Source organism: Melospiza melodia, chromosome 13 (assembly GCF_035770615.1).
Source record: "Melospiza melodia melodia isolate bMelMel2 chromosome 13, bMelMel2.pri, whole genome shotgun sequence".
NCBI lineage: Eukaryota > Metazoa > Chordata > Aves > Passeriformes > Passerellidae > Melospiza > Melospiza melodia.
This window is the reverse complement of record NC_086206.1, coordinates 20,239,270-20,266,828: the sequence shown is the minus strand read 5'-3', so window position 1 is coordinate 20,266,828 and position 27,559 is coordinate 20,239,270. Positions and strand designations below refer to the sequence as shown.

Here is a 27,559-nt window from a genome sequence, read left to right as displayed (position 1 = left end):
CCCATCAAAAGCAGAGTAGAGATCCATCAGCAGCATTTCAGACCTTTCTGCAGCATCCAGGCACTGCCTTGCCCCTGTTGAAGATTTTCTGATGAGTTTTAAGCAGTAAAACTGAGTAAGGACGCCCCTGAGATGAGGCACATTTTGTGTCTGTGTGCACAGGTCACAGCTACAGCAGGTACAGAATGAGGAATTATGACTTGAGGAAATATTCTGCTCTTTCAAGGCTGTTCATCCACTCAGAGAATATTTCAGGCTGTGGATTTTATGGTTTGATTGTTGGTATCTTGTATCACAGGTCACAGCTACAGCAGGTACAGAATGAGGAATTATGACTTGAGGAAATATTCTGCTTTTTCAAGGCTGCTCATTCACTCAGAGAATATTTCAGGCTGTGAATTTTATGTTTTGATTGTTGGGATCTTAGTATCACACTACAGCAGGCACAGAATGAGGAATTATGACTTGAGGAAATATTCTGCTCTTTAAATGCTGTTCATTCCCTCAGAGAATATTTCAGGCTGTGGATTTTATGATTTGTTGGTATCTGGCATAGCCTTGATCTAGGCCAAAGTAAAACATAGCAGGCTTCAATTCCTCGAGATTACTTATAAGATCAGAACCCAAGGATTCAATAAAATCTCCTGCACTTCAGATTTTTGTGAAGTTACAGAAATCCCTCCTGCCTGCTCTCAGTGATGCCTTCCTGAGGCTGCAGAGAGCCTGGAACAATAGCTCTGACACAGGCACACTGCCCCATTCACTTTTTCAACACAATCTGCTGCTTCCTTCAGGGTCAGCCCACAAGAGAAAATCCACATCACACAGCTGCAGACACCAGAAGGCCATGCAGGGCTGTGCCTTGGCCATTCCTGTGTTTAATTAATTTCATTTATTCAACAGCAGTTTGGCAGCTGGCACTGAAATGTCTTTTAGCTGGAGAAGGGCAGCACCAAGAGCCCCATCCTGATTTCAGACAGGGATTTACTGACTGAGACGGCAGCACCTGAAAAACCTTGATATTTATTAATAACCTGATCAAAAATACAAAATTCTGCAGCATTTTTCCAATCCATTCAAAATGCTAATACGCTTACAGTAATTATTTTTTTCTCCTAACCACAGTTCATAGAATCATAAAAGTTGGAAAAGAGCTCCAGGATAATCAAATCCAATCTGTGACCCATCCCCACCTTGTCAGCAGCCCAGAGCACTGAGTGCCAGCTCCAGCCCTTCCCTGGACACCTCCACCACCTCCTGACCACCCTTTCCATGAAGAAATTCCTCCTGATTTCCAACCTGTTGCACGGCCCTAGTCAGCAACTCCTCATGGCATGGTTTGGAGTTTCACTCTCAGCTGGGAAAGGATATTGGGTAAATACAGTGAAAAGTGGCATTGAAACACGACAGAAACAAATGACAGGCTGGAAAGAGCCAAGGTTTTGGACACTGCTCACCTGTGGGTTCACCCAGAGCCACAACTGCAAACAGAAAAACATCCAGATGTTTGTCCAAACCAAGCTGGGCCCTGGCTGCAGGCTGGGCTGACAGGAAAGCAAGCAAAGTCACCACATTTACAGAGCACACAAACAGATCTGCACTGAAACTCAAGATGGGAAGAAAGGAAATAAGGTAGAGGATGTGATCCCCACAAATGGGACCAGAAAAGGGTCACACCTGAAATGCAACAGGGCAAGTTTGAGATGCTGGAAGTTTTCTTTGGCAGAGTCACTGGATTTTAACTGCTAAGGTCACCTGGATATCTTCAGCAGAGCAAGAAATATCCCAGAGTGAAAAGGAACAGCAAATGATCTCATTACTCAATTTGCCATCATTTGGAAGGGGCAGGCAGGGATGGATAATTATTTTTTTGCTTTTCTTTCCTCTGCTTTGGAAGCTGCTGATGCAGGGAGTGTGTTTGGGCAGTAACATAACCCTGGCTCTCAGCCTTGAATGCCAAGGGCTGCAATGAGACCCAGAGGGTTGTGCAGCCTGAGTTTGGGCTCAGTGATACTGGAAATCATTTGGAGCTGCACAAAGAATGGAATGGGACTCCTGATTTGTTCCAGACCCTTTGCTGACCTTACAAGAAGTTCACAGAATGACAGAATGGTTTGGGTTGGAAGGGATTTCAAAGATCATCTTGTTGCAGCTCCTGTGCTGCGAACAAGGACTGTGAACAAGGACACCTTCCACCAAGCCAGGGTGCCCCAGCCCTGTCCAGCACTGCCAGGGATCCAGGGGCAGCCACAGCTGCTCTGGGCACCTGTGCCAGGGCCTCAGCACCCTCACAGAGAACAACTCCTTCCCAAAATCCCACCTAAATCCACTCTCTGGCAGTTTGAAGCCTTTCACTGGGTCCTGTCCATCCATGCCTTATCCACTCTCCCTCTCCTTTGGGAGAAGGAGTCATTTCCATTTGGAAAGTGATGAGCTCGCCCCAAAACCTTCCTCCAGGCTGAACAATCCCAACTCTCTCTACCTTTCCTCCCAGCAGAGCTGCTCCATCCCTCTGCCCATCCTGCTGCCTCCTCTGGTGCTCTTTGTCCTTCCTGTACTCCAAAGCTTTCCTTCAGCCCTTCCCTACAGGCCCATAAATGATGAGAACTTTATATTTAATACGGAATAAATGTCTGACCCTCAAGGCATAATAATCTGCTTAAAATATACTTAACAGTACTCCCTGGCTAAAAGAAAAAACTTTCCAACTCTTACTTAAAAAAAAAAAAATCCATTTAGATGCTTACTTTGACTACGTGCCCAGCACCACTGGCAAAAGTGCTTCTGTTTAGAAAGGATGGCTGGGCCAAAATTTAACTTGTTTTTCAGGAATAGGAAACCCAAGAGGGAAAAAAAAAAGGTAATAAGAGCCATAGCAGATAAATAATTATTGGCCATTCCACTGGGAGGGAATGTTCATGTTCAGGACAGTGCCTGGGAGCATTTTCAGCTGGAGAAGTTGAGTGGTGATGCCTCATCTTCCTCACTGGGATGTGGAAGAGCATCAGGGATGGTGACAAAGCATCAATCTCCAGCAAATTCCCAAAGAATTCCATGCCAGACTGAGCACCAACAAGTTCTGACCATGGTGTGCCTGCTTTCCATTTCAATAATAATAATAATAATAATAATAATAATAATAATAATAACAATAATAATAATAATAATAATAATAATAATAATAATAATAATAATAATAATAATAATAATAATAATGTTATTTCACAGAGGCAAAGGAATCACATCCCATGAGAAGAGACAATCAGGAAAAGCAGCTGAATTATAAAATTATACAGCTAAATTATAAAATTATATAGCTAAATTCTAAAATTATAATTTTATCATTATCTGATCCATCAGAAAAGCAGTTTTAGGGAAAAGCAAAGAAAATTGGGATTTGAAATTAGTATTTGTTTTGCTCTGAAATAAGAAATAAAAGGTTTATCAAGGGCTGATTTAGCCAAAAGCTGAGAAAGGGTTCCCATCTTTCCCACCTGGTGTTACTAGCTCTCACTAGAGCTAGAACAAAGCCAGTGTCTCCACAGCCACTCTGCAAGGCACAAAAAGCATAATCTCTCTCTCTCCCTGGTCATTTTTATAAAAAATAAATTGAAAACTTCTAACAGGCAAAGCCCATTTTTCAGTAAACAGAATTGTTACCCTCAGGACAGAATTCCTGCTGCTGCCTTTTAACCTCACAGGTATCAAGGGGCAGGGCTTTAAGCCAGGCTTAACAAAACCACTAAACAGCACCAAAACCAGAGTGTGGGTACTTTGTGGGCAATTATTTATGGAGAAATGGCTCCTCTGCCACTTGTGGGGACAAACCTTTGCATGTCCATGTGTAGAAGTGAGGAAAGTTTGTGCAGAAATTTGGTTTTGTTAAACCTGAGGGTTACAAAAACCTTAAAACTTCAGGTTGGTTTCTCACAAAACAATGAAAACACCTTTTTTGTGGGTTTTCCCCCTCCATACTCATTTGTGGGTATTGATTTCTCCTTGCCCTTTGTCCCTGTGGCTCTTGGCCAGCTCCACTCTCAGGGCATTGCCCCCAAGGCTCAGGCCCTGCAAGGAGGACAGAGCTCTGTGTGCAGCCCCCTGGTCCCTGTAGTCCAGGAAAGCTCTGTGCTGTGCCCCCTGCCACTTCAGGGCAGCAGGAAGCACCTGCAGCTCCCTCAGGACACTTTTCAGCTGGCTCACCCTCAGGCTGCCAGGCAGGTTCCCCACGTACACAGTGGTGGTGGTGTCAGAGCCCTCAGATTTGGGATTTACAGATTTGGGATTTACAGGGTCACTCCATGGCTGGGGATTTGCAGCCATCACCTTCCTGTCTGGAATTGCTGCTCTGCTGGTGTTTGCCAGGGCTGGGTGTTCATCTTGGAGGGTGACATCCTTGCCAGCCTGCTTCTCCCTCCAGCGAAGAGTCTTTAGGATGGGGATTTTTCCCAGCATCTCAGAGCTGACCTAAAAAGGAGGAAGATGGATGTAATTATTGTAAAAGGGTTTCTTGCCTTCCAGAAAAAGATTATGCTGTTTGTGCCACAAAAAGAGAGGAACCTTATTATCCTCCTGCCATGCAGACAGCCAGAGCATTCCAAATGTCCCTAATTGCTGCTCTGATTGGGAGGGCTCCCTAAATACACACTCAGGACAAAAATAAACATCAGTGACTCCTGAAGTGAGCAGCACAACGTGGATCCAGCAGGCAAATCCCAACCAAAGGCAGGAATATTCCAATGTGACATTTATTTACCTCAGTGCTTTCAGATCTGCATTCTCCTTGTTCTCCCTCTGTGTTTGCTTTGACTGAGAGCCTGTGCTCCTGCCCTGGCAGAATCCTACACAATCCTTGTCCTGGCAGAATCCTACACAATCCCTGGCCTGACAGAAACCTATACAATCCCAGCCCTGACAATCCCCTGGCCTGGCAGAATCCTACACAATCTTTGTGCTAGCAGAACCCTACACAATCCCTGCCCTGCCAGAATCCTACACAATCCTTGTCCTGGCAGAATCCTACACAATCCCTGCCCTGGCAGAATCCTACACAATCCTTGTCCTGCCAGAACCCTACACAATCCTTGTCCTGCCAGAATCCTACACAATCCCTGCCCTGGCAGAACCCTACACAATCCCTGGCCTGGCAGAACCCTACAGAATCCCTCCCATAACAATCCCTGCCCTGGCAGAATCCTACACAATCCTTGTCCTGCCAGAATCCTACACAACCCCAGCCCTGACAGAATCCTACAGAATCCCTCCCATAACAATCCCTGTCCTGGCAGAATCCTACATAATCCCTGCTCAGGCAGAATCCTACAAAATCCCTGTCCTGCCAGAATCCTACACAATCCCTGCCCTGACAATCCCCCTCCCTAACAGAATCCTACACAATCCTTGTCCTGACAATCCCCTGGCCTGACAGAACCCTACACAATCCCTATCCTGGCAGAATCCTACACAATCTCTGCCCTGACAGAATCCTACACAATCTCTGGCCTGGCAGAATCCTACAGAATCCTTGTCCTGGCAGAATCCTACACAATCTCTGGCCTGGCAGAATCCTACACAATCCTTGTCCTGGCAGAATCCTACACAACCCCAGCCCTGACAGAACCCACCCCAACCCGCCAGACCCTTCCATCCTGCAGGGCTCCTGGTGCTCTCTTGCCCCAGCACAGGAAATCCCTGGCTGGCTCACACAATGGAGGAGCTGCAGCAGGAGCGTGCCTTGGAGCAGGGTTCCTGTGCATGTGGGCCCAGCTGGAGGCACATCCCCTGCTTGGGGCACATCCCCTCTGTGCCACCCGACCTCCCACGGCACCCACGGCTCCTCAGACCCCACTTTCCAGCTGGGCTGGAGCAGGGAACAGAAGTGCTGGGACACTGCACTCACACTGTGAGTTTGTTATTGCTGCCATCCATCCATCCGTGCCTGACCCAAAGAGCTTTTCTGGAAGGGCTCTTCCTCTCAACAGCTGAACCCCATCCATGTGAGGCATGAGATGCCCCAGGCTGCACTCAGGCACTGGCAGGAAATGCAGTGGTTCCCCAGCTCATGTGGTTGAGCTCTTGGCTTGCACACTGAGCTTGGAAAGAGGAGGAATTCCTGCCTGGCTGCTGGACAAGCCCAACATCCATCAACACCAGCTCCAATGCTGAAATGTAGGGAGCAAAGCAGAGCCTGGGGAGGCAATGCCTGAGCTAGCAGAGACCCAGGATGTGAGAGGGCACCATGAGCAGGCTGGGCTGGAGCAGCACCAGTACATCCCAGTATGCCTGCAGAGCTCCCAGCTCAGACCTCACTATGGGAATTAAACACCCAGAGCCTCTGGATTGCAGCTCAGACCTCACCATTGGAATTAAACACCCAGAGCCTCTGGATTGCTGCTCCTGCAGCTCCAGGCACAGCCAGCCTGTGTCTGCACAGCATCAAGCTCAGCTCCCTGGGGACACAAACCCAGCCCTGAAGTGACTCGAGGAACAGCCAAGGCAGGGTGGGGGCAGTGTCAGGATGAGGTGACAGGCAAGTCACTCAACAGCATTCTCTTCATCTTCTGAAGAGCAAACAAGCAAGGTTTTATTTCAGGCTGGAACTAAAAAAAAACATGATTTCCATAAAGCCTGTGCTAGCTCTGCTAACACAACATCAAACAGCAAGGACATGCTCCAGGAGCCTCCTCACTCACAAAGGTGCAGAGCATTTCCACATTTTACAGAGTTATTACTCTGTGGGTTCTGGGACTGATTTGTTTTTCTCAGCCAAGAATTCCAAGTGCTGTGTTTGACAGCAAACCCCCCTTCCCTGAGTGATGCAACATCAAACCAAGGGCTGAAGGATCTCACTTTGTTTGTACTGGCCAACAATGAAGAAGGTTTGTTGTCCTCTGTCAAATTTCCATGTGAAATGGAAGCTCTCTGCTAATTAAACCAAACAGGAAAAACATTTTTCTGCTCTCATGCAACCCAATCACTCCTGGCCCCAAAGCACAGCCCAAGAACTGCTCCTTTCATCCTGAAATTAAACTCAGTTGCCAAGGCATGGCTTGGGTGTTTGGTTAGAAAGGGAAATGCCACCAAGGGCAAACCCTCAGGGCTTTGGAGATTGGGGAATCAGAGATGGGCACTGAGAGGATCAACCCTGGAATTCCCAGGACAATCCAAGGGCAGGGTTTAGATAATGCAGGGAACAGCACAATCTCCAAGGGACTTGCACCAGGCACCTCCTCTCACTACGGAGATTTTGGCATCAGCTGCAGCTCTTGGAGCTGCTGTTTCAGGCTCCTGGCAGCCTCAGGAAGATGCAGTGACAACAGCATTTATGTTTTAGGAGGAACTTCTGCACAGAAAGGGAGATCAGACATTGGAATATCTGCCCATGGTGGAGTCCTCATCCCTGGAGGTGTTTATGGAAAGACAGGACATGGAACTCAGCAGTCTGGTCTGGGATCTGTCACAGGTTGGACTTGATGATTTTGGAGGTGTTTTCCAACCTCAGTGATTCTGGGATTTTTGTAAGGGCTGTGAACTCTTTTCTTTAAAGTTCTGATCAAACCCCACCATGAAGTGATTCTGTCATTGCCTCAAAATCCAGCCCTGTGCAGGCACAACAGCAACAGACCTTCACCAAAGCAACAAAGGCAGCTGATTTAAGACTTTTTTCTTTTGTATTAGCAAAGATTTGTAAAAAACATCAGACAAGTTCTGCCACTGTCAGCTGACACCCTCCTGTCACAAGAGGCACAGGGATTTACCTTAAGGGCTTTTTTCTCTGGGTTCTAGGAGAACACTTCAGCTGGACCAAACCTTGTAAACCCTTCCTTGTTTTCTCTCATTTTTATGCCACTGAAATGCAGAAACTCCATTTGGGGTTTCAATTCAACAAATAAATCCATTGGGGTTTTGGGGTTTTTGAGTGTGAGAACTAAAAGGGCAAAGGGGGCAGTGGGTGGCAGGGGAGAGGAAAAAGCTTGTTCTGCTCTGTTGCAAGAGAGCAAACAAAAGAACCCCGTGATAGCACAATGTGTTGCTAATTACAATGATGCTAAAAGTTCCTTTTGTCCTGTGAGCTGGGGAGGATTGCAAGGATTTATTTCCATGTGGAGAGAGGCCAAAGATATTCCTCCTCTCTTTCAACAAGTTGCACACTTCTGGGATGGCTGGTCAGTCCTCTCTAACCTTGCTCATCCTTATTCCTGTCCCTGCCTACTGCTTTAGGCTAAGCCAGAATTTAGGGATATTCCAGCCCAGGTCTGGTTGATCCATCTCTGTGAACATTGGCAAACCCAGCACTGGAGCTTCCCCCATCCCTTTAAAACCAAGGCCAAACCATTTACTGATGTTTTGAAAGCTTGGATTGAGTGTTGGGATTTAGCTTTGCTAGTGAAACCAAAGCTGAAGAAGTTCCCTGTCATCCCCTGACCACCAACTCCCAGAGCAATTCCACACTTTGGCCCTCTGGGGTTGGCCAAAGAAATGCTCATGGGTCTGTGCCATAAACTCTGAAGTGATTTGGGTTAAAAATAACCCCACCAAAGCAAATTAATCATTTAATAATCCCTGCCATGGCTGGGAGAGCCTTGGGGAAAGAGGACAGCAGACTGGATAAATTCTTCTGACACACAATTACTGGGAAAGGAGCTGAGGAGGGAAATGTGGCCCCTTTCTGACAGAAACCTGAGGGAAAAAAGTCCTGGATGCTGAGTGCACTTAACCCACAGCATCCATGGCTATGACACCTGGTTTGACCCCAAAATGTGGTGGCAGATGGATCCTGCAGCATCCCTGCTGGACACCAGGGCTCTCCTCATCCTCTGCTATCCCGGACCTCTGATCAAAGCCATTTCCAACATTCTGCTGTGGAGAATGAAGGATGTGTTTGTCCTGGGTCAGAGTGAGAAACGCTGACCCCTGAGGCAGCCAGGGCAGGGCAAAGAGCACTGAGACCTCCCTGGAGTGAGGGATGGGATGGGATGGGATGGGATGGGATGGGATGGGATGGGATGGGATGGGATGGGATGGGATGGGATGGGATGGGATGGGATGGGATGGGATGGGATGGGATGGGATGGGATGGGATGGGGTGGGGTGGGATGGGGTGGGATGGGATGGGATGGGATGGGATGGGATGGGATGGCAGGCTGTCCTTATCCTGCTATTTCATTCTGCTCCTCATCTCACTGACACAGGAACACCTGGATCTTGTGAGCCCCCACCTGGAATCCTGTGCTCAGCTCTGGTGCTCCCTGCAGCAGAAAACCGTGGAATGTTGGATTGAGTCCAGAGGAGGCCATGAAGTTGGTAGGAGGACTGGGACACCTCAGTCCCCCTCCCAACTGCAGCTGTTCAGCCTGGAGACATCCCAGCACCTTCCAGGATCTGAATGGGCTCCAAGAAAGCTGGAGAGGGACTGTGACATCAGTGACAGCACAAGGGGAATGGCCTCAGAATGGAAAAGGGCAAAATTTAGTTTAGATATAGAGAAGGAATTGTGCCCTGTGAGGTGGGGAGGCCCTGGCACAGGTGCCCAGAGAAGCTGTGGCTGCCACATCCCTTGGGGACATTTGGAAGTGTCCAAGGCCAGGCTGGGGAGCACTCAGGGATAGTGGAAGGTGTGCAGGGGCTTGGAACAAGATTCTCTTTCAAATCCCTTCCAACCCAACCCATTCCATGATTTTAAGACGGAGAGTGATGCTGCTGCCCTGGCAGGCTGCAAACAGCACCCAACACCTCCAGGGCTGCAGATCCACCAAGTGGGCAAAATGCTTGCAAGGTTCATCCTCAGAGGCCTCTGACCCCAGATTGCTCAAAACCTCCAGCACAGACCCAAATTCTTGTGCTGTGTCCTCTTTTCATGCTGTGTCCTCGTTTCCAGGAGCTCTGAGCAAACAGGGATGTGTGGCACAGACAAGGCCAGCACAGCAAGGCCAGCACAGTTGAACATTTTATCATTCATTTGCACAAAATGTCCAAATATGTGCACACAACCCAAGGGCACATTGCTGGGAGCTGGCAGCCTGCTGGTGTCCCTCAGGAGAAACTTGTGCAGCCCACACTGGGAATCCATCAGGGCATTCTGGGGACTCTGCAGCGAGGCTGAGCTTTGCAAAGGTGCTGAGATGTGTGAGCAGGTGTGGAAACATTCCCTGCCCCAACCATCCCAAAATCCACACCAAAACAAAGCCCTGCCTACACTGGCTGCAATTTGCCAGCTTGGATGGGTGCATTTTTTGAGCTCTCCTTTCCAGATGTTCTATCACACACCCAAAGCTGTCGTTTGTTGTTTCCCTCTCTGCCACTGGGATTCCCCCCCAGTTCATTTCATTTAATCTCATTTCATTTCATTTCATTTCATTTCATTTCAGGAAAATTCTTTTCCTACTCCTACAAAATCCTCAGCAAAAGAATTATTTCAAAGCCAGAAGGAAATACTTGCTAAAATTTAGTGATTTTTCCACCAACTACTCTCCTTTCCCTTTTCACGAACTCAAACATTTTAATTTGTCTGCACAGTTTCAATTTAAAATAAGCACAGCACAAATAACTTGCTAATTGGGACAAATATAATAGCCAGTGTCCCAGATAAAGATCACAGTTACCCATAGAAAATATTAAATGAAAAAGCAAGTAGCTTCATGAATTTAGAGTTCCCAGAAACAATGGGTTGGATTTTCATGACAGATGAAGCCAAATAATTCTCCACTGGCATCCAAATAAAGTTCTCCAGAGTGCTCAGCTCTCAGCAGCTCCTGCTGCCCTCCAGTAACTCAAATTGATGTCCCAAACCTCTGACCTCAGAGAGACAAAAGTTCCACAAACACCCCCCAGCACTGGGGATGTTGAAGTGTTTCTGGAGTGCCTGATAATGATTCTTTGGTGTTGATGACGTTGTGGCTCTTCCACTTCCTTGGAAGTCTTTAAACAGCTCAGAACACACAAAAGCACTCCAGGAAAATGCAGCAGCTCCTTCAGCATGGATTTGTTTGCTGGGTGAGCTCCTCCTTCCCTTCCCTTCCCTCTGGAGCTGAGTGTGCATTACTGACAGCACATCCCCACAACAACCCTCAGCTGTAATCCCGTATTTGCAAACACCTGGATTTCAAACCCCTAAACACTGTCCAGCCCTGCTCCCCAAGGATCAGCTTTTTTTAAACAATGGATTTTCCACCTCACAGGTCCTCACAATGAAGTTAAGCTACTCAGTGTTGACAAAAGCCCGTGTTTAGAAGTGGATGATTTATTCACTCACTGCCTCTTGGTTCATTTAGTTTTGCTCTGAGGAACAGGAATGCACCAGCAAAGCCAGGATTTGAAGGAGAAAAGGATGGAGAGAAAATGATGGAGAAGTAGCCAGGAAAATCCAAAGGACAAACACTGAAATAGCCCCTATCAAATGCTGCCTTTTTCACACCCTGTGATTAACCAGACCTCCCACCTCCAAACCCCTCTGTGCAAAAACTGAACACCACACACTAAATGAATGTCACTCGTTTCCCTGGGGACAATGGTAATTTCTGCTTCATACAGACACCACACTTTGTTCTGATCCCAAAAAGACTGAGAAGTGATGATTATCCCTGGTCTTCTCCAATATTCCTATTTAATCCATACAGCTCCAAACAAAAGGTGTTAAATCAACACTGAAATATTCAAATAAAGGGTCAATCTGTGCTCCATTCTCAGTGAAAGCTGCAGAAAATTCAGTTTCTGCTAAAGGCACAAAAAAAGAAATAAAAAAGTGTCAGCAAGGCCACTTACTGAGAAGTCTGACACCAAGGCAGACAAACTGATCAAAAATATGTTGGCAAGATGGATGGAGCACAAGGGGTAGGCCTTCAACACAATTACATTCAATAATATCCTAAAAAAAAATTACAATTCAAAAATAATTCAATGGAAAAAATGCACTAGGGCAGACAGAGCTGTTATTTATTTATTTATAACCTCAAATCCTCGACCACAGGCAGGGTAAAATGCTCTCCCACTTCTGGAATAAAAATAGTCCTGGCTAGAATTTGTTTGTTGTAGATACATTACCTAAAGAAATTTAACTCTTTCAGCTGGTTGGTAAATTTTAACAAATTTTGATTTCCTTCCCTGGGAGTATTCCCTTAAAATTGCTCAGTTTCTGTAAGATGTGGGTGCACAATTCCTCAAATGAGGATTCCTGCTGTAGTCACTCATGCAGGACTGGGTCTGCTCCCTGACTGGATGATTTCAGAAATGAAAATCCAATGACAAAGAAAAAGCTTTCCCAGCAGGAACCTCCAGTAAAACAATTCACTCCAGGCTTTCCTGAAACTACTTGGGAAGCTGAGGAAGTTTCTGACACTGGGCAGGGGGAAAAGGCCAATCCATAGCAGAATTACCAATAAATAAAGATTCATGTTTAAAGTCTCTGTTCTTCCACCTGAAATTGAGCTGCAGCCACAGATTTATCCCTGGAAAGTGAATCCACTGCAGGGACAGGAATGTACCAGCAGCAGGTTGTGTTTTCCCTTCACAATCAGAGCAGCACAGACTTTACCCACCAGTCCCACCCCTGGGACACTTCAGGATGGGGCAGCACCTCCTGATAACCCATGGACACAGCAACCTCAGATGGAGGGAAATATCTCCTCACCTAAAACCCCACTGCCCACAGATGCTGCTGCTTTGCTTCACCTGACAAATACATCTGCTGTTTTACCAAATATTTCTAATTTTAAAAATTGGTTCTATATAAAAATGGGGGATTTATCAGCAGGTTATTGGTACCAGTAAACCACCAACAGCAAAGGTTTAAGATTTGATTGGATTAAGATTGAAATTGGTTTGTGCCACCAGCAGCAAAGGTTTAAGATTTAACTGGATTAAACTGAACTTGCCTTGTGCCACATTATTCCCTGAGGTTTTGTTAAACTGAACTTGCCTTGTGCCACATTATTCCCTGAGGTTTTGGTCGTTTGCAGTGGGTCTGGATGGTCCTGGTTGGAGTGAGGATGTAATCCACAGTTAAATCATGGTCACCCAGCAGCTCCTCTGCTATGTCAAGCACCTACAAGGCAGAGATTTGGTTAAGTAGCTAAAAACAAACTCCCTAAAGCTGTGCCCCATTCCTGATGTCTTGTCACATGAAAATCCATCAAAGACAATGGGAAGGAAGATGCCAAACCAGCTTCATTCCATGTCTCCTCTGCAGACAGAGCAGAAGTGTCCCAGAGCTCCCTCCCAGCTGCACAGGGGATATTTGAACATCTCAGCTCACCTGGCAGTCGTGCACAATGGTGACCACAGGTGTGTCCTCCTGCACTGCCCCCATGGACACCATCATTGCATATTCCATGTCTGCATAACCTTCCCCTTTGCCAATTCTCCAGCCTAAAGCACAGAAAAGTGTGAAAGAAAAAAAAAAAAAAACAAACCCAAACAGCACAGTGGAAAGTTGTTAAAATGGTGTAATTAACCCAGCAGTCTGCAAGCTGTAACTCTGGAAAAAATCAGATCAGCAACTCTCACAGAGTGCAGCTTTCCTTGAAATCAGCACTGAAATGAAATAAAAAAAATCAGTTTTAATGACTCCTAAAAGATCCCAGAAACTTCCCATTCAGAATAAACAAATTCAAGGTAATTAACCCAGCAGTTTATTTAGCAATTGTATTTAGAACCTTCTATTCATGTCCCACACAGGTTAATGTGGGTAAAGAGGAGTCTGGGTCACATATAAAAACTGTGTTATTTTAGGCAAGGGATAAAGTCAGTGGAAAATTTTCAGCACCAGCAGGTTTCCAAAATACTAGAAAATGCAAAATCTGATCCCCAAATAGGCCCTGAATCAGCAGGTCTAACACAAGGCCTTTCACACAGCCTGTGTGAGCAGAGCAGGTCTGTGACAGGGAGCCTGCTTGGATTCCTTCAGAACACAAAGAATTGCTTTCCTCAAGAAAAAAAAAACCACTGAAATAGCCCCAGAACATCTCTGAGGCCACTGCTGTGTGCCCCCTGCATCCTGAGGCACCCCTGCTTCCCTGGCAGCAGGGACTGGGCACACACAGGGGCAGAAGCCAAGGCCACAGCTCAGCTCCAAGGAGAAATCTGGCTCTGCCACTGGGCTGGGATTTGGGGCTTTCTGCTGCAAGTTTCTCCTCACCTTTTTCAGAGACAGCCACTGACCCCACAACAACCAAGTCCACTTGTGCTTTGCTATCCAGCCCCACAGGCACGCTGAAGTCTCTCACACCCTGCAGGAAAAAACAACAAACAACATTTGAGGTTTGCAGAGGACACAATCTTCCAAGGACTGAGGCAGAAATCCAGGGTATTTTGATAAATCCCAGTAACTCCCCACGTTTCCAAGTGTCTCCTCCATGTTTAGCCAAGCTGTACATGTCTGGGAAGTTATCCCCCAGGGAATCCTAGAATAGATTCCCTACTAGAGTGACAGGAATTTTGGCACACTGCAAGGAGAGCTGAGGGAGGTGGGCACTTTTAGAGGCAAGGTTTTTTATGTAGGATCAAAAGCTGATATTTTGAAACATTTTTTTTGGAACTCTGTTCCTAAAAATGAGGACAAGTGACACTTCCTATTTACACTTCCCTACTCTACTAAAAGCCTGAGGAATACCAGAGCACTACAAATGCTTCAATTAATTCTGAAATACAAATCACAAGTTAATTTAGACACAGACAGCTACAGCACAAAGAAATCTGGAGTTACACAAAGTGATACAATTATTTTTTTTCCTCTCCTCTCTCCTTGTTCAACCCCACCCACTCCTCTTCAATCTGTTCTCATCTTAAGGAAAATTCTGCCCAGATTGCAGAAATTAAAAATTATCTTTACTTGGGTTTTTAAATATCAGAGGTTTAGAATTATTTAAAATCCAACTTGTGATTCAATCACTCCCAATAACTGTGTACAGCACACTGCAAATGCTCCTCACACCAACTCAACTCGCTGCTAATTATAAATTAACAATATTAAAATCCCAATAAAGAGCCACACATTTTCTGTGCAGAGCTGAAAGCCCAAGAATTCAGTAATTTGTGGCTGACTATCAGCACTAACACCCATCAGGCACCTCCCAGCAGTGTGGTCAGGATTGTTTGCACAGCGCTTTGTAAATACAAACTGCCAACAGCATTTCTTCATTAGTGGGCTGGGGGAAAAACCAGACACAGGGTGGTAAGAGGCCAGATCAGACAGCAGGCCAAGAGAAAGGTCTCTTACAAAAGTGCTCTTCAGCCCTGAACAGCTTCATTAGTTAATGACTGCAATAGAACTCTCAACAAAGAAAGTCACTACTAATTACCAGCCTTTACAACCTCGGTTGTTTACGGGGTTGCTGCAGAACTTTATTGCCTTTAGCAGGAGATAAAGGAGGAAACAAATCCCTGTGGTAAGCTCTTCATGTTGGCTTTTCATGGCAAATAAAGATGTAAACGCGGCAGGGCTGGCTGGCCACAGCCCCAGGCTGTGCGGAGAGGTTGGAACACGAGAGGGCAGCAAGAGACCGCTGCAAAGCCGACCTCCCCACGTGGCTGCATGCAAATGTCTCAATTCACGGCTCTCTGGGTCTTGGGTTCTCTAAAAAAACTCCATTTTCCTACCTGGTAACACCTAAGAGCACTAAACTATTCCCCAGAGGGCTCAGCAGCCCAAAACTGCAGGATGGAGGAGCATGAAGAAAGATCTAACTCACCTCAAGTCATGATTTTCCAAAAGACACTGAGAAATATCAATTGACAAATATCAATTCAAATCCCTTTCAACCCTGCTAAGACTGAATTTTCTCCTGATTTCAACATTATCAATGTACACAAAGCCAGGAATGACATCCTAACATGAAGGTATTTCAGTTTTAGAAACCTCCAGCTGGTTCATCCTAAGCCCACACTGTCCCAAGGTTAACTCAGCCCTCCCTGATGCCTCAGTCCCACCTGAGACAGATGTAGCACATCTGTCAGACAGATGTGGCACATCTACTCAGCATCTCCTTAGTTGAAGTTGGTAACTTCCCTATCTGGTAACACCTAAGAGCACTAAAATATTCCCCAGAGGGCTCAGCAGCTCAAAACTGCAGGATGGAGGAGCATGAAGAAAGATGTTACTCACCTTAAGTCATGATTTTCCAAAATCCACTGAAAAATATCAATACTGTCATGCTAAGACTGAATTTTCTCCTGATTTCAACATTATCAATATACACAAAGCCAGGAATAATATCCTAACAGGAAGGTATTTCAGTTTTTCCAACTTCCAGCTGGTCCATGCTAAGCCCACACTGTCCCAAGGTTAACTCAGCCCTCCCTGATCCCCCATTCCCACCTGAGGTGTGGCACATTTCCTCAGCACTTCCTTGGTTGAAGTTGGTAACTTTCCTAGCTGGAAAGAGCACTAAAATATTCCCCAGAGGGCTCAGCAGCCCAAAACTGCAGGATGGAGGAGCATGAAGAAAGATCTAATTCACCTCAAGTCATGGTTTTCCAAAAGACACTGAGAAATATCAATTTAAAACCCTTTCAACCTTGCTGAGACTGAATTTTCTCCTGATTTCAACATTATCAATGTGCACAAAGCCAGGAATGACATCCTAACATGAAGATATTTCAGTTTTTCCAACTTCCAGCTGCTCCAAGGTTAATTCAGCCCTCCCTGATGCCTCAGTCCCACCTGGGATGTGGCACATCTCCTCAGCATCTCCTTGGTTGCACCTGGAGGGGGAACAATCCTGTTGAACAGCCCAGTCCTCAGACGTGGTGTGGGAACCAGCAAAGTCTTCCTTGCCTGAGGAACCACATGAGAAGGTTCATTTTATACCGAAGAAATGTTTTTATTGTCATACAGTAAAAACTACAGGGCCAAATTTTTAATTTTTTATGTTGTTGGTGGTGAAGGGCTTGTAAGATTAATTTCCTCCAATACAGGAAAATTCCACAAAAAGGTTTATTGAAGAAATAAAAGGTAAGACAGACATTTGAAGATATTTCAGGACATACCTTTAAAGACAATTTCTTCTCTAAAACAATGTCTCTAAATAGCTTTATGAGATAATAGTTTCAAAGTGACAAAGGACAGGGTTAGATGGGATATTAGGGAGAAATTCTCCCTGTGAGGGTGGCCAGAAGGTGCCCAGAGAAGCTGTGGCTGCTTCTGGAATACCCAAGGCCAGGCTGGACAGAGCTTGGAGCAGCCTGGGGTGGTGGAAGGTGTCCCTGCCATGGCAGGAGGCTGGAACTGAATTATCCTTCAAATCCCTTCCAACCCAAACCATTCCATGACACTTTTTGATTTGAGGTGCACATAAACCCCTTGAAGATGCAGTGCAGGTGTTGCTGAGGTGAGCTGTATTTTCTCCTCCAGCCAGGTCTGGGAAGCTCTCAGAGAAACCCATCACACCTGAGAGAGCCCAGCTACCCCAAATGGCATAAAATCAGCAGGATGGCTCTGAGGACGTGTTGGAAACAGAAAAGTTTTAATGACAGGCAAAATAACAAAGCTCTTACAGAGACAGGGGGCTCTTGCTTCTGGTAAAAACACCCCACAAAAGGGATTATTTCCTTTGTTCTCTTCTTTTTTTAGTGAATTGCTTAGGCAGGACCTTTTGGCTTCTGTCAAATTTGGTATCCTGAGGTTTGAAGTGAAGTCCCCTATGAGGTGGCTTTTTACCAAATTGAGGAGAGAAATTTCTGGGCTTTTTAAGGACACAGAGGATCATTTATTCACTCAGGGGACACATCCCAGGCCGTGCCGTTCCCTCCCAGCCTCTCCTCAGGGCTGCCTTTACCTGCAGAGCCGCCAGCCGGGCGCCTTCCAGAGGTTTGTCAGGATCCACCTTCACCTCCCGTGCTCTGCTGAACACCTGCAGCTCCCTGAGAGAGCAGCAGGCCTGGAGGGAGCCCTGGCACAGGGAAGGAGCCAAGAGCAGAGGATTTGCACTTACTCCGAGCACTCTCACTTACTTCCAGCGTGAGGAAGCGGGCGTTCCTCTGGGGAGCATCGGGGTTTATTTTTACTGCTCGGGCAGCTCGGAAGTGCTGCAAGCCCAGGAGCCTGGTGGCAGCGTGGGAGGAGCCCTGTTTGCATAAAATATCAGCTCACAGCAGAAATGGGTAATGAAGAACCTCTCGCCCTCTGCACAGGCTGGTTTCTGCAGATTTTTTATTGAGGGGTGGCTAATTTTCTGTGAAATGTCCAGTGCCAGCTTGGACAGGGGTGGGAGGGGGATAGTGAAGGTGTTGCTGCTGAGGGAGCTTTAAATTCCCTTCCAATTCAAACAGAATCACAGAATGATGGAATCCCAGAATGACACAATGACAGAATAACGAGGTTGGAAGAGACCTCAAAGATCATTGAGTCCAACCCATGCCCTCACACCTCAACCAGACTACAGCACCCAGTGCCATGTCCAGTCTTCTTTTAAACACACCCAGAGATGGTGATTTCAACACCTCCCTGCGAAGAGCATTCCAGAACTTTATTATTTTTTCGGTGAATTTTTTTTTTCCTAATATCCAAACCGCTCTGTGGCTCAGGAATTGACAAGGGGGTTTTGTTTGCTTTCCTTGCAGGGCTGCTAGGTGCTGCCCAGGGCACTGGGCGGGCGCTGAGGGGGAACTGGGGGAAAACTGGAGGGCACTGGGGGGAACTGAGGGGAACTTGGGGAGGATCTGGGGGGGGAATTGGGGGGCACTGTGGGAATTTGGGGGGAACTGGGAAGCACTGGGGGAGCATGGGGGGGGACTGGGAAGCACTGGGGCGGCACTGAAGGGCACTGGGGAGGAACTGGGGGACACTGGGGAGGAACTGAGAGCACTGGGGGAGAGCCAGGGGGAAACTGGAGGGCACTGAGGGCACTGGGGAGGAACTGGGGGGCACTGAAGGGCACTGGGGAGGAACTGGGGAGAACTGGGGACACTGGGGAGGAATTGGAGGGCACTGAGGGGCACTGGGGAGGAACTGGAGGCACTGGGGGCGGCACTGGGGGAGAACTGAGGGGCACTGGGGAAGAATTAGGGGAGAACTGGAGGCACTGGGGGGGCACTGGAGAGCACTGGGGCGCACTGAGGGACTCTGGGAGGGAACTAGGGGTTCAATGAGGGCATTGGGGGGCACTGGGGACACTGAAGGGACACTGGGGGGGCAACTGCGGGCACTGGGGGGGGCATTGGGGGGGAACTGGGGGGCACTGGGGAGAGCACTAGGGGCAATGGGGAGCACTGGGGGGGATCTGGGAGGGCACTGAGGGGGCACTAAGGGGGGGATCTGGAAGGGCAGTGAGGGGGCACTGGGGGCACTAAGGGGGGGATCTGGAAGGGCACTGGGGGCACTGGGGGCACTGGGCGCCACTCCCGGCAGAGCGGAGCGGGGCAGGGAAGCAACAGCAGCAGCAGCAGCAGCAGGAGGACGCGGCCCAGCGCCGGCCGTACCTTGAAGTTGGGGATGCGGCCGCGCACGGGCCGCGGGAAGTCGGCCAGGCCCGAGGCCTCCAGGTGCTCCCACACCTGCTCCCGGATGTCCCCCTTGGAGCGGCCCGCTGGGGGCAGCGCCGCCGCCATCGCCGTGACGTCACCGCCATCCCGCACCCGCCCGCCGTGACGTCACCGCCATCCCCGCCCGCATGCCCGCTCTCTCCGCCGCGCCGTGACGTCATCGACGCCCCGCCCCTCACTAACTCATCACCGTGACGTCAGCACCGCGTCTGCCCCACAAAACAGTGACGTCACTGCAGATAAACCAGGCCCCTCATCGTATCAGCGCTGAGGGGCGGAGCCGCCACGTTGGCCACGCCCCCGGTGGGAGCGCGGCGGCTACGGCGGCGCTGAGGGCTCAAAACGCCTCGAAGACAAAGTTGGGGAAGCGCCGTGAGGGAAGGTCCCTGAGGGCCCGATTTCTTTATGGAATTAAACATTAAAAAGGCTGTGCTGGCGCACTAACGGGAGATTATACAAACATCACGGGCCTTCCATCACGTTTTATGGCTGGGAGTAAAATCCCACCCCTCTTTTTGTAAAAATATCCCTCACATTAGTTGATTTTCCATTTAGAACTGGCCGGTGGTGAATAAAACGATGTCCAGCCTCCACGTGGGTTCCCCAATCTGCCGCCTTCCCACAAGTTCATTTCTTGCTCGCCTTTAATTGGATAATAAATTATTTGTTTGTGCGATTTATTATTTATAGAATTAGAGCATTCTACTAAAACCACCACAAAAAAAGGAGTTTGAGAATCTCAACATTCCTGAGGAGGGATGGAGGGGTCATAGGAACAATGAAATGGCGAATAAAATTCATGAAGGTTTATTTTAAAGCGTGCTGGAGAAGGGGGGAGATGTCTTCAGAGTTGGTATATTTATTATTATTTTTATTATGTTGTATTGTATTGTAGTATGTTGTATTGTATTATATTGTAGATATGATATTATATTATTTATTATCATATTTATTATTATACCCCACTTGGCTGGGATGCTGCGGATCCTCGGTCAGAGCCAGCTGCAGCTGTGCCACCCCAAAAAATCAGAATAAATTGGGACGCTCCTCTCTGACGGCTGCAGATGCAAACTCCTTTTCTGAGTTGTTTTCTCTCCACAAAGACCATGACTCTGCTGAATTCAGGAATTTTTCCCTCCAGCTCTGAGCGATTCATGTGCATCAATGGGCCTTGGCTGTACTGGCGCCAGACAGAGCCCTTTCCTTTTTCCTTTCCTTTTTCCTTTCCTTTTTCCTTTCCTTTTTCCTTTCCTTTTTCCTTTCCTTTCCTTTCCTTTCCTTTCCTTTCCTTTCCTTTCCTTTCCTTTCCTTTCCTTTCCTTTCCTCTTTCTTCCTCTTTTTTCTCCTCCTCTTTCCTGCTTTCCTTCTCTCTTCTTTCTTGCATTTCCTTTCCTTCCTTCCTTCCTTCCTTCCTTCCTTCCTTCCTTCCTTCCTTCCTTCCTTCCTTCCTTCCTTCCTTCCTTCCTTCCTTCCTTCCTTCCTTCCTTCCTTCCTTCCTTCCTTCCTTCCTTCCTTCCTTCCTTCCTTCCTTCCTTCCTTCCTTCCTTCCTTCCTTCCTTCCTTCCTTCCTTCCTTCCTTCCTTCCTTCCTTCCTTCCTTCCTTCCTTCCTTCCTTCCTTCCTTCCTTCCTTCCTTCCTTCCTTCCTTCCTTCCTTCCTTCCTTCCATTTCCTTCCTTCTCTTTTCTCTGCTCCTTCCTTCCCCACTTTTCCTTTACCCACTCATTTTCTCCACTCACCCTCTCTCTCCGTTGTTCCCACCTCCCATCCTCTCTCCCTCTTTCCTCTTTTCCTGCTCGGTGTCTCCCTGTCCCTATCTCTGTCCGTCTGTCCTGTCCCCGTCCCCTGCCGTGTCCGGGCGGTGCCGGGGAGCGCTGCAGTCCCCGCGGTGTCCCCTGGGAGGCGACACACGCCGCGCGGAGCCCCCGCGGGCAGGTGGGAGCGGAGCGAGCCCGGGAGCGGCACCGGGAGCGACAACGGGAATAGAACCGGGAACTGTCCCGGAGCGGCACCGGGAATGGCCCGGGAATGATACCGGGGATGACCCCAAGAACAGCCCGGCAACGACCCTGGAAACGGCTCCGGAGCTCACCCAGAGCGGCCACGGGAACAACACCGGGAACGGCCCCCAGAGCGCCCCGAAATCTCCGCTGCCGCTGCCGGTAAAGGCTGCGAGAGGAGAAACGGGCGAAGGGAGCCCCGCAGGGAAAATCCCGCATTTCCAAGCGCCTCCCGCTCTCCTCCTCCTCCAAGGGGCTCCTTTCCCCGCGCTCCCCCCCCCCCCCCGTATTTTTCATAATACGAATTTTTATTTTATTTTGTTTTGTTTTATTCAAGCCATTCGAATTTTGGGTTTTTCCGAGCCCGCTGGTTCGGTCTCTGCTCGGTGCCCAGCTCCAGCAAGCAAAGAACTTTTGCTGCTTCTGGGGGTTCTGTAGAAATCCAGCTCGGTACAGTTTTCAGCCGAGGGGAGGTAAGATTCCATCAAGGATATTTCTCCAGGCTTCTAGGAAGGGACAGCACTGCGACACCGCAGGGGCGGCTTTGCTCAAGCTCTCTTTTTAAAAATTCCAACATTTTATAAACGTATATCGTTAAAGAAATGCAATTTGCTTGTGTACAATGAGACGCCGCCCGAGCTGTTACGAGAAATGTGATTTATTTGAAAACCGAACATAAAAGTGTGAAGTCGTTCTCAAATTATTCCAGAAAAAAAAAAAAAAAAGTTTTCTCTTATGGTCATACATTTGCATGAAAAGTATCAGCTTATCTCGCTGAATCCACTATTTGTTTTCCCAAACAAAATATCCCCGCACATTTTCTCCGTGGATGAAACCCTCCCCGAACATTCAAAATTATTTCCGTCAAAACTAAATAACAATTTTGAAACACCCGAAGAACCTCCCCAATCAATTTTTCCACCGCAGATCATTTTTAACCATCCCTCCTTGTAGAGGACCTGCCTCATAATTTAATTTTTTCCCTCCCTTTAGTTATCGCATAAAATCGTTTCCTTTCTTATTAAGAAAATCTCCGGTAATTAAGAGCCCCGCCGGGTTCCCACGAACGGGAAAGGGACCCTCGGTGCCAGCAGCCGCCCAAAATCCCAGCCCGGCTTTGGGGGCAAAAAATATCTTTGTTTAAAGCCTTACGAAACCGCACAAATTGCAAGGAGGGCAAGGCAAAATTACAGTGTAAGAAACCCAAAAATCACCGCTCGGGAATCACAGCGGCAGCAGCCAGGCTCGGGGAGGCGGCGGGAAGGAGCCCGAGAGAAGTGACAGCAAAATCATTCCGACCTTATCTCTCTCTTTTCCAGCTCAAATCGATTTTGCAGCGCTATTTTTTATTATAGATATATTCTGATTTTTATTTTTTTTTTCCCTGCGGAGCGGGGAAATCGCTGGTTTTCCACCTCGGTTCTTTCTCCCGGCGGATCCACGCTTCTCCCGGGTGGAACAGAACAATTCTCAGCAGTTTCCCCCAACACTTGAGTTTACACTTGGTCACCGTGCGTCCCTAATTGTCCCGCTCTGATTGCCTCTAATGAACTCATTAGGGACAAGGCACAGGGGCGGATTTCACAGCCACGAGAAAATCCACCTCAATGCCCGGAACGAAAATAAAATACAGACACTTAAATGCGCTCGCTGCTTTTTGTGGGGTTTGTTGGGGTTTTCCTATAATAATAAAATATCCCCAAACTCCCCCAAAAGCGGCAGAGCCCGCTGAACCCACAACATTCAAAGCGCTCTGAACCCGCAACGACGGCACCACCGGGGCCGAGCCGCGATGTCCCCGCTACCGTGCGAGCACCCAGCGGCTTCTCCGGATGAATTCCATAGAAATACATTAAAAACCGTGACCGCACGCACGGCCGGGCACCGGGACGGCCGGGGAGGACACGGGGACACCGCCATCAACCTGCCCGCACTCAGCGGGGCAGGCAGCGGGCAGCGGGCAGCGGGAAGCGGGCAGCGGGCAGCGGGCACACCCCCGGCCCGGCTCGGGGCTGTTTTTGGGGCAGGAGCGGCGGGCCCGGAGGTGCCGGAGCGGGGCTGGGGCCGAGGGTACCGGGGGTGCCGGAGCGGGGCCCGGCCCGGCCCGGCAGCGCCGCCGCGTCCCGCGCTCCCATTGGCTGCGGCCGCGGCGCCGCGGGCTGCCATTGGCTGGCGGCGGCGCCGGGGGGCGGGGCCGGCGGGCAGTAAAAGCGCGGCGGCGGCGCGGGGCGGTTTTGAAGCTGCGCAGCGCGGCCGGGAGGGAGCTCGGCGGCGGCTCCCGCACCCCTCCGGGGGCTCCGCACCGCTTCGGGCCGCTCTCGTGACAACGACTGGGCTTTCCGCGAGGCTGCTTTTTCGGCTTTTTCTTTCTACGTTTTTCCCCAAATTTTAAAAATTTTTTTATACTTTTGTTTTGTTTGTGCCTTGCTTTTTTTTTTTTTTTTTTTTTTTTTAAATTCCCTTTTCCTGCGAGAACAGCCCCCCCCACCATCAGCCCAGCTCCCCAGCGGGCCGTAGGCGTGTGTAGCAGAATCACTGTCATACAGAGGGAGGGAGAGGCCGCCAGAGACCACCCTGCCCCCGGCGACCCGGAGGATGCCGCTGCGGTGCCGCTGCTAGAGGACACGCTGGGATTGAGCTCGGCTCCGAGACTCTCTCTTTCTTTCTCTCCCGCTCTCTCCCTCTCTCCCTTCTCCGCGGAGGGGTCCCGGACGGGGGTGAGGCCTTTCCACCGTCCTCCTCTTCCTCCTGTCCTCGGCGGCCGCGGGCAGCCCCTCTCCATGATGCAGGCTCGCTACTCCGTCTCGGACCCCAACGCTTTGGGAGTGGTGCCGTATTTAAGCGAGCAGAATTACTACCGGGCTGCCGGGACCTACGGCGGCATGGGCAACCCCATGAGCGTCTATTCGGGCCACGCCGAGCAGTACGCGGCGGGCATGGGGCGCTCCTACGGCCCCTACCACCCGCACCAACCCACCGCCCCCAAGGACCTGGTGAAGCCACCTTACAGCTACATCGCCCTCATCACCATGGCCATCCAGAACGCCCCCGACAAGAAGATCACGCTCAATGGGATTTACCAGTTCATCATGGACCGCTTCCCTTTCTACCGAGAGAACAAGCAGGGCTGGCAGAACAGCATCCGCCACAACCTCTCGCTCAACGAGTGCTTCGTCAAGGTGCCCCGCGACGACAAGAAACCGGGCAAGGGCAGCTACTGGACCCTGGACCCCGACTCGTACAACATGTTCGAGAACGGCAGCTTCCTGCGCCGCCGGAGACGCTTCAAGAAGAAGGACGTGTCCAAGGAGAAGGAGGAGGCCCGGGAGCGGCTGCTGAAGGAGCAGCCCAAGCCCCCCGGGCTGCCCGGCGCCGACCTCCCCAAGGAAGCCTCCTCCTCCTCTTCCTCTTCCTCCGCCTCGGCGCCGGCCTCCGAGAAGAAAGTGGTGATCAAGAGCGAGACGGCTTCTCCCGAGCTGCCCGTGATCACCAAGGTGGAGACGCTGAGCCCGGCGAGCGGCGGGGCCGTGCGGGACAGCCCCCGCAGCGCCGCCTCGCCGCCCGCCGCCGCCGCCTCTCCGGACGCGGCGCTGCCCGAGCATCACCCTGCGGGCAACGGGCTGCCGGGCTTCAGCGTGGAGAGCATCATGACCCTGCGGACTTCCCCCGCGGCCGAGCTGAGCCCGGTGAGTGCCGCCTCGGGCCGCACGGGCGGCGGGCTGGCGCTGGGGTACCCCGCGGGGCAGCCGTCGGGCTACGGCGCGGCTTGCGGCCAGGCGCTGGACACTAGTGGGAGCTACCACTGCAGCATGCGGGCCATGAGCCTCTACAGCGGCGACAGAACGGCGCACATGTGCGCCCCGCTGGAGGACGGCATGGCCGAGCATCCTCCGTCGCCGCTGGGCACGCTGAGCCTGCCCGCGGGGCAGGACGGAGCGCTGGGCACCGCGCATCCCCACGGAGGAGGAGGAGGAGGAGGAGGAAGCGGAGGGGCGGCGGCTGCGGCGGGGGGACAACCTGCGGCTTCTTGGTACCTGAACCACGGCGCTGAGCTGAGCCACCTGCCCGGGCACACGTTCGGCTCTCAGCAGCAGACTTTCCCCAACGTGCGCGAAATGTTCACGTCGCACCGGCTGGGCATGGAGAGCGCGGCGCTGAGCGAGCACCAGGTGAGCAGCAACTCCGCCTGTCAGATCCCCTACAGGTCCGCGCCCTCCCTATACCGCCACGCCGCCCCCTACTCCTACGACTGCACTAAGTACTGAGTAGCCGCCAGTAACCCCCGCTAAGACCCATTAAAAAAAAATAAAAATTATTAATAATAATTATTTTTTAAAAAATCGGGAGAAATAAACCCACGGCAATAAAAATAAATCTGACACAGCTTCCCCGTGGACCCTGCGGCCACAGAGTTTGAAGATCCCAAAAAGGCTTCCTTAAATTGCGGACAAGTAGATTTTACTTGAAACAAATGGGGGATCTCTCATTTAAAAAAGAAAAAAAAAAAAAAAACCAAAAAAACAGAGAAAATAAAAAACTTTTTAAAATTATATATATGTTTATCTAAAAGTGGCAAATTTTATATGCTAAAGTATAGGGGGGTCTCAGAAAAATAAGTTATGGACCAATATCACAACGACCATTTATACGTTTTAAAAGGAAAAAAAAAAGTTTATAAATATATATATAAATATATGTCCTGGGTATTTTTTGAGTTCTCTGTTGTGCTGTAAAAAATATGTGGATTTCTAATCAGGCTGATTTTCAGAGCCATTAATATAATATTTAAAGTTGAGTTCACTGGATTATTTTTGTCTCGCCCAACGGTTCCTAACTTCCAAATTCATGACAAGTGATTTCTTCTTCTTCTTCTTCTCTGTACAATTATGCAATAGATTTTTCTTTCGTTTTAGAGCTGTTCTTTTCTCAAGACGAGGAAATAATTTATTTTTTGCTGGTGGATTTTGTTTTTTAAGGAAAAAAAATAGACAAAGTATCTGATACTTTTTTATTATTATTTACGACGTGTGATGTTTTGTATAATAGATTTCACCTTTACCATTCCTAAGGACTTATTTGCTTTAACCTGCTTCAAAGTTCGTTTGTCTTATGTGGTCCTAATTGTTGTACTTACCTTAAAATAAATCCATGCTGGTTTTTTCTGCTCCAAGTCTGCCGCTTCTCTGTGTATAAGCTGGGGATTTTTTAACAGGTTTTTTTTATTTTTCCTTCCTTCACGCAGAAAACATGGCAGCGATTGTTTTTAAAACAAAAACTGATTTTCCTGGAGGTTTCTTTCTTGGAGACGAGGTTGAATTCACGTGAAGAGCTGGAATTGTACAACTGGGGAGGGTGGGGAAGGAAAAACAGCGGGGCTCAATCCCAAATCCCTGCCAGGGTGAAATTTCGGGATTCTTCCCAGGCCTGCCATGGGGAAAACAGGAAAACAGGAGGCGCAGGGAGGGGAATTTCTGCTCCTCTCGCCCCCTCCTTGCACGCCCGGAGCCGCCTCTTCCCAGGGCAGAAAACACCCACCCACCCCTAAAAAAAAAAATCCATTTCATTTATTTATTTATTTGGTTTTCTTGAAAGGAATCCCGAGTGCCTGGGAGTGAGAGCGATCATTTCAACCCGGCCTCGCCGCGGAGTCTTAGAAAGGTGGAAAGTTCACTCGGGAATCGTTTCGGGTTTGAAATCCTCTCTTGGCGGAAGAATTGGCTGATTTTAACTTTTTATTTTCATTTATTGATGCTCAGGTTCGCAAGGCCGGACTCTGTCAGATATTCCGACTTTTCCCAAATTTTATTTGAACCTGTTCAAGCTTTTTAATCCAGGGCAAAGCGCCGGATTTAGCAATCCCGAGAGCCTGGGAATGCCGGCAAAGCCTAAAGCCGAGTTTAGGAGATCTTTGGAACTTTTCAAGCGCAGATTTCTGGAGCCAGGCTCCTTTCCCAGCTGTAAAATCACATCCATGCAGCAAAAAATCCCACCCGTACCCCATCCCACCCCCTCAACCCCCCAGTGCCCCTCAAATCCTTTATTTTTTGGGTTATACCCACGTCAGGCTGTTAAAATCGATGATCTAAATTGG

The 27,559-nt window shown here is 49.0% G+C and overlaps 2 protein-coding genes across 2 annotated transcripts; one reads left to right on the top strand and one right to left on the bottom strand.

Moving 5' to 3' along the window:
* Positions 1-829: 829 nt before the first annotated feature.
* On the bottom strand, positions 830-19,536 carry MTHFSD (methenyltetrahydrofolate synthetase domain containing). Its single transcript, XM_063168130.1, has 7 exons — positions 19,408-19,536; positions 17,941-18,054; positions 16,652-16,765; positions 14,129-14,219; positions 13,247-13,359; positions 12,911-13,036; positions 830-4,464 (listed from the first exon to the last, which is right to left on the bottom strand). The coding sequence occupies exons 1-7, from the start codon at positions 19,534-19,536 to the stop codon at positions 3,976-3,978; spliced, it is 1,176 nt and encodes a 391-aa protein (XP_063024200.1). The 3' UTR covers positions 830-3,975.
* A 4,197-nt stretch (positions 19,537-23,733) lies between these two features.
* On the top strand, positions 23,734-26,628 carry FOXC2 (forkhead box C2). The gene has a single exon (XM_063167574.1). It carries the CDS (start codon positions 24,249-24,251, stop codon positions 25,731-25,733), a length of 1,485 nt encoding a protein of 494 aa, XP_063023644.1. The 5' UTR covers positions 23,734-24,248; the 3' UTR covers positions 25,734-26,628.
* The last annotated feature ends 931 nt before the right edge of the window (positions 26,629-27,559 follow it).

Coding starts and splice junctions, on each gene's coding strand:
- MTHFSD (XM_063168130.1), bottom strand. CDS start 19,536: ATGGCGGCGGCGCTGCCCCCAGCGGGCCGCTCCAAGGGGGACATCCGG. Junction 13,360..14,128: donor AGTGGCTGTCTCTGAAAAAG/GTGAGGAGAAAC, acceptor TCTGTGCTTTAG/GCTGGAGAATTGGCAAAGGG. Junction 4,465..12,910: donor AGGGAATAATGTGGCACAAG/GCAAGTTCAGTT, acceptor CCTCCTTTTTAG/GTCAGCTCTGAGATGCTGGG.
- FOXC2 (XM_063167574.1), top strand. CDS start 24,249: ATGATGCAGGCTCGCTACTCCGTCTCGGACCCCAACGCTTTGGGAGTG.